General features: G+C 32.7%; 1 protein-coding gene across 1 annotated transcript in view; it reads right to left on the bottom strand.

Annotated features, from left to right (window-relative positions):
* Positions 1-12,807, bottom strand: part of UTRN (utrophin) — a 674,836-nt gene that overhangs the window by 422,465 nt on the left and 239,564 nt on the right. Inside the window, exons 24-27 of the mRNA XM_044675452.1 lie at positions 10,189-10,302; positions 6,526-6,681; positions 3,867-4,037; positions 1,747-1,926 (exon numbers count right to left, since the gene is read on the bottom strand). Coding sequence (XP_044531387.1) covers positions 1,747-1,926; positions 3,867-4,037; positions 6,526-6,681; positions 10,189-10,302 — 621 coding nt within the window. The remainder of the gene's footprint in view (positions 1-1,746; positions 1,927-3,866; positions 4,038-6,525; positions 6,682-10,188; positions 10,303-12,807) is intronic.

Here is a 12,807-nt window from a genome sequence, read left to right as displayed (position 1 = left end):
GAAAAACTTCTACTGTGTGAGAAAAAAAGTTACCAAGCTCATTATTCTTAAAATTAAGGGGGAAATTCTTACATAACAAAAATCTTTAAAAACACTCCATCTTTCACATGAAATAGCATCTTATTTTAGTCCTAGAATACCCACACATGCACACACATGTGCACAGAATACAGCCCCTTAAATATTATTTTGGCAACATCATCAACATTATTGCTAGTATTTATGTAGCACTTTAAGGTTTTCCAAGCATTTTAGAAATATTGTTACACCATGACACATTTTTAATTTCTAAGAGAATCTAAGGACAAAAAAAGGGAGATGTCCATAAGCATGAGGCTATATGTTTAAAGAATGTAAATGTATAGGTGAGGAAACTAGGGTAAAGGGAATTAAAGAAATTGTACAGAAGTTACATAGATAATAAAAAGCAAAGTCAGTTACTCTGAGTATGAATTCATAGTTAATTTTATAAAGGGCTATTTAGAATCATATACTTTTAGAGCTCTCCAAAATTGAGAGCGCAAAGTTTCACAAAATAAACATACAGTGATACAGAACAAATATTTACAGAATAAAATATCAAAATCAAGGAAGATTGTGTGATTTGTTCAAGGCTAAATAACCAGTTTTATTTTTGTTTTGTTTTGTTTTGTACCCTTGACTTCTGTCTTAAAATTGGTAAGTATTGGTTCCAAGGGAAAACAGCAGTAAGGGCGAGGAAATTGGCATTAAGTGACTTGTCCATGGTCACACAGCTAGAAAATGTCTGAGGTCAAACTTGAACACAGGACCTCATAACTTCAAGTCTGGCACCCTATCCACTGAGCCATCTAGCTGCCTCCAAATCACTAGTTCATTACAGAGTAACCACTACACTGAGTCAATGAGAGTTCTATTTTTACCAGCTTCAACCAGAATGGAAATAAAAATAGACATTCATAATACATAAGGTCTATTTTTTTTCTACTACCCCCTTTATGGAAGGGATGCCTGTACTTTGAAAACATGCTGCTTTGTTTTATTAAAATGCCTATCCTTCCCTCTTTCTTTTCTATTCTTTATTAGAAAGGATGGCTCATTAGGTATAGCAATAAGGAAGAATATAATAAAAAATGAAGATCAGGTCAAAAGCCAAAAAATAGCAATAAGATTTTTAAAAAAGAAAAATGTACAACTGTAAAAAGGAGATGATTAAGTCACCTATTGAGAGCAAGAAGAAACTGGTACATTAGGCGATGTGTTCTTTCGCTATCCATGCATTCCAAGAGCATCCTGGGGAAGACTTCCTATAGCAATTTACAAAAAGATGGACAGCAGACCAAAGGGTTCAGAAGGAGTAGCTGGATTATAAGATGCACCCATAGAAAACAGTATTCCTATCAATAGGATCACAGATCACTGATATTTTGCAAGTAAATAACCTGGGAAAAAACTCAGTGGCTCAGTGGGTAGAGAGCCAGGTCTAGAGACGTGAGGTCCTGGGTTCAAATCTGGCCTCATACACTTTCCAGCTATGTGACCCTGGACAAGTCACTGAACCACCACTGCCAAGCCCTGACCACTCTTCTGCCTTGGAACCAATATGAGGTATTGTTTTTAAAACAGATAATAAGAGTTTATTTAAAAATAAAAAACTAAATATATTTAGAAAAGATCTGTCATTTGACAATTGAATTCTTAAAATCTTAATAAATGGTGAAAAATTCAAAGTGCATTTTTATGAAATGGAAGGGAAAAGAAACAAACCTCTAGTGTATGGCATTTCCCTCGAATTCGATTACAAAGAAGTTGGTAGTTTTCCAACACAACATTCAACTCAGATGTTAATTCTTCACCACCAGATGGCACTTTTGCAGCTAACAACTTGATGCTGTCTTTCAAAATCTTCACTCGCACCTCCTTCTGCAGCACATCCTCTTTTGCCCTCTGTGGAAAGAGGGGTTAAAAACTGAAAAAAAATACTTTTAAGCCTCTTCTCCATTTTACAACTCTTTTATGAATATTTTTATTTTGCTTGTTTCCCAAACTTAATTACAATTATAATATCTAAATCTGTTAACATAACTGATAGGATTTTGAGACATTATTTTCTTTTTTACAAAACGTTACATATCGTAAATTCAAAATTCTCAAATATGGAATTCAAAGAGATTATGCTCCTAAGGAGATAAGCAAATACAAATCTGAGTATAAATCTAGATAAAATACATTCTGCTCAATAGTATAGTAGCATATTGCAGGTGACTTCATTATCAAATCCTATAGTTTTTCTCATTCAGTGGATTTACAGATTTCAAAAATAATCCCAAATTTTTTAAATACTAAGTTTTATTCAAGTAGAGGGATTGTGCAGGGTTTTTTTTTAAAGAATTAAGTATGTTTTAATTAGTTGGACTCCTAAGGACCATGGTAAAATTATTAACATTTTATGAATACCTAAGTTATGTTCAAGAGCTGCCAGAATTAACTCAGTTATTCTAACATCATTATTTTAAATATAGGGAAGATAAAGCTAAAGCAATTGAAGGGGATTTGACGTAGGTCACAAAGGTCACAGCGGACATGGCAGAGCCAGGATCTGACCTATTCCTCTATGCACTGGAACATGTTTTCTCAAAAAATGAAGGAGAAGAAGCCAACTTTATATAATCTCAAATAATCAAGAGTTCTTCACATGAAATTTTTCTCACTAATAGAGAGATCATTTCCAAGGATAACACAAAATACCAGATACTCCCCCCCAAATCGTTATGTCTGGTTTGGAATTTCCTTCTTTCTATTTGCATTAGAATATTGGTAGATGATACATTATGAGAACTTCTATCATTGCAAACAAAATCATAAAAGGAAGACATTAAAGACTTGACACAAGAGGAGGTAAAAGCTTTGACAATTTTTTTCTTCTCTCCTTAACAAAAATTTTCTCTTATTTTGTAAAAGAAAATCCAGTATCTCATGGAATCCTAAGTATTCTAAAATTACATTTATTTTTTAAATTTCTCTACATTCTGATTTCCCAGTTTCTTTGAGGAGAATTAAGCATGACCAATAAAATATAGGGAGAATAGAAATAAACATGAAATTAAATGCTTTTCTCGCATATTAATATCAAAAATATAAAAGGTATCAGTGCAATGTCAGAAACTGAACAGGATAGCAAGCCCGAATTGACAGTTCTTAAAATGATATGCTAACTTCAAATATTCTTTGTGATTTGAAATTCTTTACATGCCTTTTATAAACAGTAAGTACTTCCCAAGGGCACTTATATCAATAAGCACTTATTCCACCAAAAACACTAAGACTTTAAGCAACAAAACTAATTCCACACACAATGCTATTTTCAGCAAAGGTACTAGGTTGATGTTTTGTTCACCTTGTACATTCAGGCAGATTAAATTTTGGCTAAAAAGAGTCATTACTTGTTCTCAAGTGTATCAAAATGCCCTTTAAAGTCATAGTTTCTGTGTCAGCTAAAACACTCAAGGACAACTGAAGCAATACTTGAAAGCTGGGCACCTTGCCCAGATTATTTTTTTAAAGTGCACTGAACAATTTACATAGTACAAACTTGAGGGAAATAAATACTGTGGTTTGATGATAATAAAGTGGTGGTGAAAGGTTCTGTTGCCTTACTAAGTGAAAGAGAGCCTATCTGTTAGACTGGCTAGCAATTGGGATGTCCCATGAGTCAAAGAAAAAGGAAATTGTTTCACATATTAAGGAAAGAAGAGAGAACTATGAGACTACAAATCCATAGCTGGCTTCTAGAAAGTAAACTCTTTTGTTCCTGGAAACAAAATGATTCTTAAACCAAAACTGAAATAAATGGCCTAAATCCAATTTTTATGTGATTATATTCCTACCTTCATTTCTTCAACAGCACTCTCTAATTCTTCTGGTGATTTGTATTCAAAATCCTTTTCTAAATATTCTTCTTCAGCCTGAGTCATCCATTCCTGCATCTCTGCCAAGTCCTTCTTCAGATTCATAGCTTTTTCCTGACTTTCAGACAACTTATTCTTCTGAATAGCAATCTGGGGGGGTGGGGGTAGGGGATGATGTTACCAAAAAAAAAATTATTCTGGTGAATTTTTTTAAGTTATTTTGAAACTTTACAATAAAAATCACACTATAAAAAGGTCCATTATTTTGTAGTAATGAAGAGTATAATTTCATCAGCAATAAAATACTACAAATTACTTTCCCAAAAGACAGAGGTTGATGATGAAAATCCAGTGTTACCCACTGGCAACTTGAGTATTGTACAAAATTATTAGAAAGTAACAAATGTTCTTAAGTAAGTTGGGAAAAGTGGGGATAGCATGAACAATCTTTTTTCTCCCAGACTTGGTTTTTTCAAGATCAGGTATGACTCAGATGGAATAGTAAGTAATACATAAGTATTATTGATTTTTTTTTATTGCACTGTTTATATGTTGGAAAGTGCTGGAATTTTTGAAGTAGGAAGGGAGAAGAGCAAAGTGGATTCTATCTTATTATTTATCTTATTTTCTCTCCCCTTCTCCAATGGCAATTTAAATACTGTAAAATTAAGACACAAATCTATGAGTGTTTATCGTGGCCCCACAACATGTGGAAAACATGAGACACTAAGAATTTGCTACAACCAAACAAATATACAGTAAGTGCATACTTAGGTGCTAAAGATGATGAGACAAAAATAACCATATTAAAACTTGCAAAATTATTAAGTACATAATGAAGAAGAAATTGAAGGGCCAGAGAAGAACAAGGATAGGAGTATTCTAAACTGGTAGAATTGAGGAAAAGTTCACAGAGGAAGTAGTATCTGAATTGGGTTATGAATTTTGTTTCCTGTATTTGCTGTATTTGTATTTGCTTTTTTTAAAAGTAATTGCAAAAATATAAATGGTATCAGTGCAATGTCAGAAACTGAACAGTTTAAAAAGTAGAGAAGTCTTTTGCATATGTGTGTACGTGTGTGTGTGTGTGTGTGTGTGTGTGTGTGTTCATTTCTGATTTGTTGAAGTATAGAATAAGGAAAAAATATTGATGTTTTTGAGCAGGTTTTAATAAAATGAAAATGATCATTATAAAGTTTACTTTCATACACATGTGAAAGAATAAATTATGGAAAGGAACAACTTGATGAAAAAGAGATCAGTTAAAAGCATATTACAATAGAACAGGAAAAACGTAATGAAAATCTGAATTAAGATAATAAAAGTAGAAGTAGAAAGGAGGGAAAAGATTTGTGGGTTTGTTTTTATTATTTATTTTTCTGGAGGCAGATTCGTTGGTGTGTCATATCACCAAACTGCTTAGGATTACTTTATAAAAAGAGGAAAAAAATAACAAAATTCATTTGGTAAAAGAGAAATAGATAAAGAGGAATGATAAAAGATGAATAAGAATAGGCTGGCCACTAGATGATGAAGGTGTTTTACTTCAGCAGTTCTAAAAGACTATCTCTTAAGGTGTTGAGGTACATACTATAAAAGTAAGGAAAACACCCATTTTGATGAAATCTAGTAGTATTAAGCAAATGTGATCCTAGTCAAATAACAACCTCTCAATTATCTAAGGAACTCTCTAATACTGACTATAAGTTACAGAAAAAGTGATACTTTAAATTGATCAAGGGATCTTTCTCATATGAGGATTCCCTAGGCCAATGAAATCCTAGTTCTCATCACCTATACCCACATAATCTTTAAGTACTATTAGAATTAAGACCCAGAAGCAACACTGGAAATCACTTGCTATAACCACTCATTTTACAAATGAGGAGACTGAAACACAAAGAGCTTAAATGTCATATGCCCAGGATCATACCGGTGATGAGTAGCAGAATTCAAATTTAAGACATCTAATTTTAAAGTTAGCACTCTACAATTATCATCATGTTATCTGCTATAGCAGACCTTTTAATAACATTCATTTGTACAAAAATATTTATATGAGCACATTGGTGATGGCAACAATCTGGAACTAAGAGTTTATTTACAACTGGGAAAGAGCTAAATAAATTATGGAATTATTGTGCCATTAGAAATGGCACAAAGGACGGTTTTAGAAAAATTTGGAACTCTTATAAGAACTATTGCAGATAAGGTGAACAAAAATAGAAGAATAATTTCTACAGCAACAACAAATTTCAAAAACCCAGTAATTCTGATAAATGTAATAACCAGCCAAAATTTTGTTGAACGGGGAAGAAAATATGTTATGAGAAAGGGAGTGGGAAGAGTGGAAGAGATGATGGACTAGAGATGCAGAAAGAATGTGACATACATCTTTGGACATGGTCTATGTTGGGATTTTAATAATTTATTTTAATTAACTAAATTAATCTTCATAATTAGGACAAAAGCTTGATTTCTTTTTTATGTGTGTGAAAGACTGGTGAAAGGGAAAGACAGAAAGACAAATGTTTAAAGATAGATAAAAAAATTTTAATTTTATAAGCAATGAAGCATGTTAATGTTCTAGCAATTGCTAAGTAAATGATCTATAGAGAATTATAATTACAAAACTTACCTGCTTGCTGAATTTCTCCCATTGTGATTGATAGTCTACAAGTATTGTCTGCACCCAAGTTTTAACTCCAGTAACTGGATGGCTCCACAGAGCAGATTCTATTTCCTTCATTTCTTTGAGGGATGAATCAATTGTTTCCATTTCATTAACAAATGCCTATGTATACAATAAAAAGACATTTATGAAAATAAAACCAAAAGTAAAATAAAAGAATGAGAACTTAGAAGAGCACAAAGAATACACAATTTGTAATATATTCGTTAGACTATATTTTAAAAAGCAAAGTTTTTTTTGTTTGTTTGTTTTTCATTCTTACCTTCCATCTTTGAATCAATACTGGGTATCGTTTAGGTGACTTGCCCAGTTCACACAGCTAGGAAGTGTCTGAGGACAGATTTTAACCCAGGACCTCCCTTCTCTAGGCCTGGCTCTCAATCCACTGAGCAATCTCTGCCCCCAAGAAGAATAACTTCTATAAAGAAGTGATAGCTCCTATATATTCTATCCCACCTGGTCAAACCTCTTGTGAAATATATTGTTTAGTTCTTGCCACCATTGTTAGGAAATATGAAACAGTACAGAGTAGGGGAACCAGGAGAGCAAAGGGTGCTGTATATATCTTATGGTTGGTTGGTTGTGCTCCTTTGCACTCGAAGAGGAACCAAAATGACATCACTTGTGAAATCTTTTGACTTGCATATAAATAGGATTTAAGTGAGGCAGAGTTGTGCAAACTTATCAATCTCACCCTCTCTTCCAGAGTCATCAAAGTCTAGTGGCAAGATAAAGTCAAGAAAACTTCTATCAGTGATGAGCAACCTTTTGAGCTTGGTGTGTCAAAATTCGGCAAAAAAACAAGCATAACTCGGGTGGTGTGTCACTTCGAGAAAAAAACCATAATTTCATGATATTTAGAGTTTAAATAACAAAAAGGTATAACTGTCATATATAACTGTATTTAATAAACCAAAATAGGTAAATTAATATAGGTAGAATTGTCATCTATAGTGCACAGAGTGTCTACACTACACTACAGCAAATGTTTCATCCTTGGCATCTGCTCCCATACTTCTCTGTATGTGGCTGCGTGTGGCCATGAGTCATCAAAAATTGCTATGTGTGTCAGTGCTGACACATGTGTCATAGGTTTGCCATCACCAACTTATATGTTCAAGACTATAGGTCATATGATGATCAGTAAAAGGAAGATGTTTATCAGGAACAAAAGATACTACTTTTTGAGTGCCTAAAATGCTGAATTTGTAGTCAAGGAGATCTGAGTTCAGATTCTATCAAGGACAAAATGTAGGACTTACTAGCTATATTATTTTGGGTAAATCATTTAACCCTGTCTGCCTCACTTTCCTCATCTGTAAAATCAGCCAGAGGAGGAAATGGTAAGCCATTCCAGTATCTTAGTCAAGAAAGCCCCACATGGGGTCACAAAGAATTAGACAAAACTGAAATGACTGAACAGCAACAACAAAAGTAAATGGCTTCCTATAGGTCAGATTTTAGAAGGGACTTGAAGAAAGCTAGAGAAACCAGAAATAAGAGAGCAGTTTTCTAATATCCTTCTCTTATGTGATGCCTCTCTTTCTATATGAACATTTTTTTAAAATGAGACCTGTAATTTTAGTGGTGTTCAATTATGATTTTAGTTTAGTAATAAGTTACTTCTAGCAGTGCAGATTGGCACCTTCCATACAACTTATTATTATTTTTAAAACCCTGACCTCAAAAAAATAAATAAATGAATGAATAAATAAATGAATGAATGAATGAATAAATAAATAGATGAATGAATGAATAAATAAATAAATAAATAAATAAATGAGTGAGTAAATGAATGAATGAGCAAGCAAATAAATAAATAATCGAATAAATGAATAAGCAAATAAACAAATGAATGAATGAATTAATGAATAAGCAAGCAAATAAATAAATAAATAAATAAATAGATGAATGAATAAATGAATGAATGAATAAATAAATAAGTGAGCGAGTGAGCAAGCAAATAAATAAACAAATGAATGGATGAATGAATGAATATATAAATAAATAAGTGTATGAAAAGCCCTTACCTTCTGTCTTACAATTAATACTATCAGTTCTAAGGCAGAAGAACATAAAGGGCGAGGCTATAGGTCTTGGGTGACTTACCCAGAGTCACACAGCTAGAAAGTGTCTGAGGCCAGAATTGAAGTCAGGATCTCTTGTCTCCAGGTCTGGCTGACTCTCTATTTCCTAAAGCAACTTTACAGACCCTTTCATGCAACTTATAATCTTAAAGCACTGCCTGGATCTCTGAGAAACTCGTCTTTGCAGGGTCAAAAAACTGGATTGTCTCAGAGACTCTAGATGAGCCCAGGTCTTCCTTACTCTGAAACCAGTAGCTATTCCATGATATCTCTCATAAATATGAAAATCATCTGTAAGTTGACAGGTAGTATGTACAGAGATTCAAGAGGAAGTTATTGCAATAACAATTACTGCTATTACTTCGATATTTCTAAAGGCTTTCTGAATAGAAGTGGTAGATGAGGATTGCTAGCAAGTGACTTGTTATTAACCTTTAAGTAATTCATTTTGCCTGAGTGCTTCATTATCTGTGGCTTTCAAAAGGGGATGTAAATAATTCTTCCTTACCAAAGAATTGTGAAGAGCTAAGATTCACATATTCTTTAAACGATATACAGCAATCTAAAAAAAGCTCACATTTACGTGTTATTCTTAAGAGATAAAGAGAATTTAATGAGTCATAAAAAGGAAAATAAATGTGTTAAGAAATATTCCTTAAAAGAAAAATGTCAATTTCTTATTCTTATAAAAGCGAACATTTTTACAATGATTTAAGTGTTGAAAGTACCTTGCCACTATAATTTCATCATCTTAAGAAATCAGTGAAATAGGTGCTATTATTATCCCCATTTTGCAGATGTATAAACTGATGAAAAACAGAAGCTAACTGATTTTCCAGAATCACAAAACTGGTAAATGTCTAAGGAAGAATTCAAAATCAGATCTTCCCACTCTTAATATAGCATTCCAAGTCTAATTAGCCACCAAGCTGCCTCATCTATAAAATGAAAGGGTTGTATTAGATGATCTGTAAATTCCCTCAATACTATAATTCTTATAAACTTCCACCTTAGTTATGAAAACAAAAAATTTAGGTATACCTGTGGAGGCACTTTCAATACAATGTTTTGAGGTTTTTTTCTGTGTGATGAAGGAAATTTGAAATCATAATTTCATCAGAATAGAGAATAACTCATTTGTAAACTCCCTCTCATGCCACAAATCTGCAACTTATATTCTTACAGAGTTGCCTGGAGCACTGAGGGGTAAATGGCAGGCCTTCACAAAGATATTATGGAATACAGGATGACTCACAACCACATAATTCTGATACAAAGCCTAGTTCTCTATCCACAAACCTGGCTATCTCTGTCAACACAAATATTATGCAGAAAATGAAAATGTGAAAACTGATCAAGTTTTTTTTTACTACAAATTCAAAATCCTTTTACAAGATTAAAAATTTTACCTTCAGTTTATCATCTCACATATTTTCATTTTTTATAATAGCAGCAAATAATGAGGAAGATAAAGCAAAATTATTCTTTATTATAGTAGGCTCCTAAGATGAGCCAAACTCACATTGCATTGGTCAAGCTGTCTTTGAAGTCCTTCTGAATCTCCTTGGATGGCCTCTTCTTTCATTAAGAAGTCTTTCACACCATCTATCCACTTCTCAATGACTTTAGAATCAGCCTAAATCGAACAAAGTAATGAAAAGGGCTATCAGTTAGTGACAAACTCCTACATCTCAAGATTGCTACTGAAAAGAGCAACTTTAGTAAGCTTTAGTTGTATCATTTCCTCCTTTTCTTGATTCCTGTTATACATTATCTACCACAAAATAATTTTCTCTATTTATGAATGAGATCTTCTCGTGTCCAAATGAATAGTGGAAAAAATGCATTTTATTCTGCAAATTGCAAACTATTATCAATTGAACATTCATTGGCAAAATTAAAAACTAAATTATTAAAAATATCACTTTATAATTATAAGCACTGATGTACTTATAATACCTATGAGAGTCTCATATTTTTAAACACATGACATCCTTGGTTAACATCATCTAAAATATTTTCTATGATATTTAATTGGAAGAAAATCATCATAGAGGTATATTTAATTTTTTCTCATAAACTGTCCATGATAGATTGGACTAAATAATAAATAAGTACTTCTTGGTGCCTTTTTTTTTAAGTTAAGGTAAGAGGGAGAGAAATGGAAAAGCAAATCTGGGATTACCAAAAAGCATCAATTTTGTTCATAAATCAAACCATCAACAAACATTTTAAAAACATCAGATTTTGTACTAGGCACCTGGGATACAAGAACAAATACCAAAACATTCTTTCATCCCAAAGAGCTTACATTCTGAATGGGGGACAAAACAAGTAAACAATAAAATATATACGGCATAAATTTTAAATTAACAAATTCTCTAAGATGTTCCCATTGTTTCTCTTAGGAAGTAAAGCAGCCACATAGACAATGCTGAAATATTCAACAGGATATTTTAATTCCCAGTATCCTTAACAACCATCATTCCAGCATCTCATTCAGAAGATGAACTTACAATTTAAATCTACATGGGTGATAATATACACAGAATAGCTTTAGGTTGTAAGAGAGTAGTGGATGAAAAACACATACACACATATGCACAAGCATATGCAAATTGCACACACGTACACACATACACACATACACACACACACATCTCTCTGCAGAGATTATACCAATGTCTTAATATAGTAACATGAATCCTTTCTGTACAAACTTTTACATATGATCATAAAGTTTTTCCTCAAATATTTCTAATGGTAGATAGTTTAATATATCACAACAAAGCTCATTCTTTTGCAGGACAGATGAAATGCTTTAAAATATTGCCTTTACACTGCTCTGAAATGTATTTTCTTTAAATTTGGCTGATTAACTACATACTTTAAAGCTTTATTGATGTGTTTTGTTTTTACATTATATATATTTATAGATTATTATCATTTTATGAGACACATTTTATAATAAAGTAAAACAGCCAAGAAACAGAATAAACTCATGTGAAAGTAAATGCAATATTTCACATCTATTCCACCATTTACCTCTCCATATTCTTTCAAATTGCAAGAAATCTATTCACTTTCCGATCCCTCAAGAGCATAAAAAACAGAAACATGAATTTCTTGTAACAAATATGCAGATTAGAATAAAACAAATTCCCTCATTAGTCACACAAAAATATATGTCTAAAACCATACCCTGAATCCATCTACTTTCTGTAATGGAGAGCACATTTCATCACTGACCATCTGGAATAATAGATGACCATTAAACTGATCACAGTTCTTAAGAGTTTTCCAAGTTGTTTTGTTTTTTAGTGTTACTATATAAATTTTCTCCTAGTTCTGCTCATTTCATTCATTAACTATTTAAAAAAATCTTCAAAACTGTTCATTTTTAGGGGGCATCTGGGTAGCTCAGTGGATTGAGAGCCAGGCCTAGAGATGGGAGGTCCAAGGTTCAAATCTGGCCTCAGACACTTCCCAGTTGTGTGACCTTGGGCAAGTCACTTGACCCCCATTGCCTACCCTTACCACTCTTCTGCCTTGGAGCCAATACACAGTATTGACTCCAAGATGGAAGGTAAGGGTTTAAAAAAAAAACTGTTTATTTTTAAAATATTGATGTTATAATATAAATCATTTTTCTGGTTATGCTCACTTCACTCTTCATTAGTACATCAAACCTTTCCATGTTTTCTTGAAGCCATCTTTTTCCTCATTTCTTATAGCATAGCAGTAATCCATCACATTCAAAGGCCCCCCCAAAAAACTTATTTGTTGTTCTTCAGATTTTAGTTGCCAATTTTTTGACATAAAAATAGCTACTGTAGATATTTTTGGGCAAAAAAGTTCTTTTCCTCTTTGTTAAAGCTCGTTTGGTTATGTCTACCAGAAGTATAATAAAAGGGCATGAATTGTTTAACAACTTGTGTGTATAATTCCAAAATTTTTCCCAAAATAGGTGCACCCATTCATAAATGGATCAATGTGCCTGTTTTCCTACAGCCCCACTGATGTCAGTTTCCTTTTTTTGCCATATATTCTACTCTGATTGACTATAAGATGGAATCTCAGAATTTCGTTAATTTGAATTTCTCTCACTAGTAATAATTTTGGAGGAGGTTTTTTTTTTCAT

The sequence above is a fragment of the Gracilinanus agilis genome, chromosome 4 (genome assembly GCF_016433145.1).
Source record: "Gracilinanus agilis isolate LMUSP501 chromosome 4, AgileGrace, whole genome shotgun sequence".
Taxonomy (NCBI): domain Eukaryota; kingdom Metazoa; phylum Chordata; class Mammalia; order Didelphimorphia; family Didelphidae; genus Gracilinanus; species Gracilinanus agilis.
The sequence above is the reverse complement of the archived record's forward strand: the minus strand, read 5'-3'. Positions and strand labels throughout refer to the sequence as shown.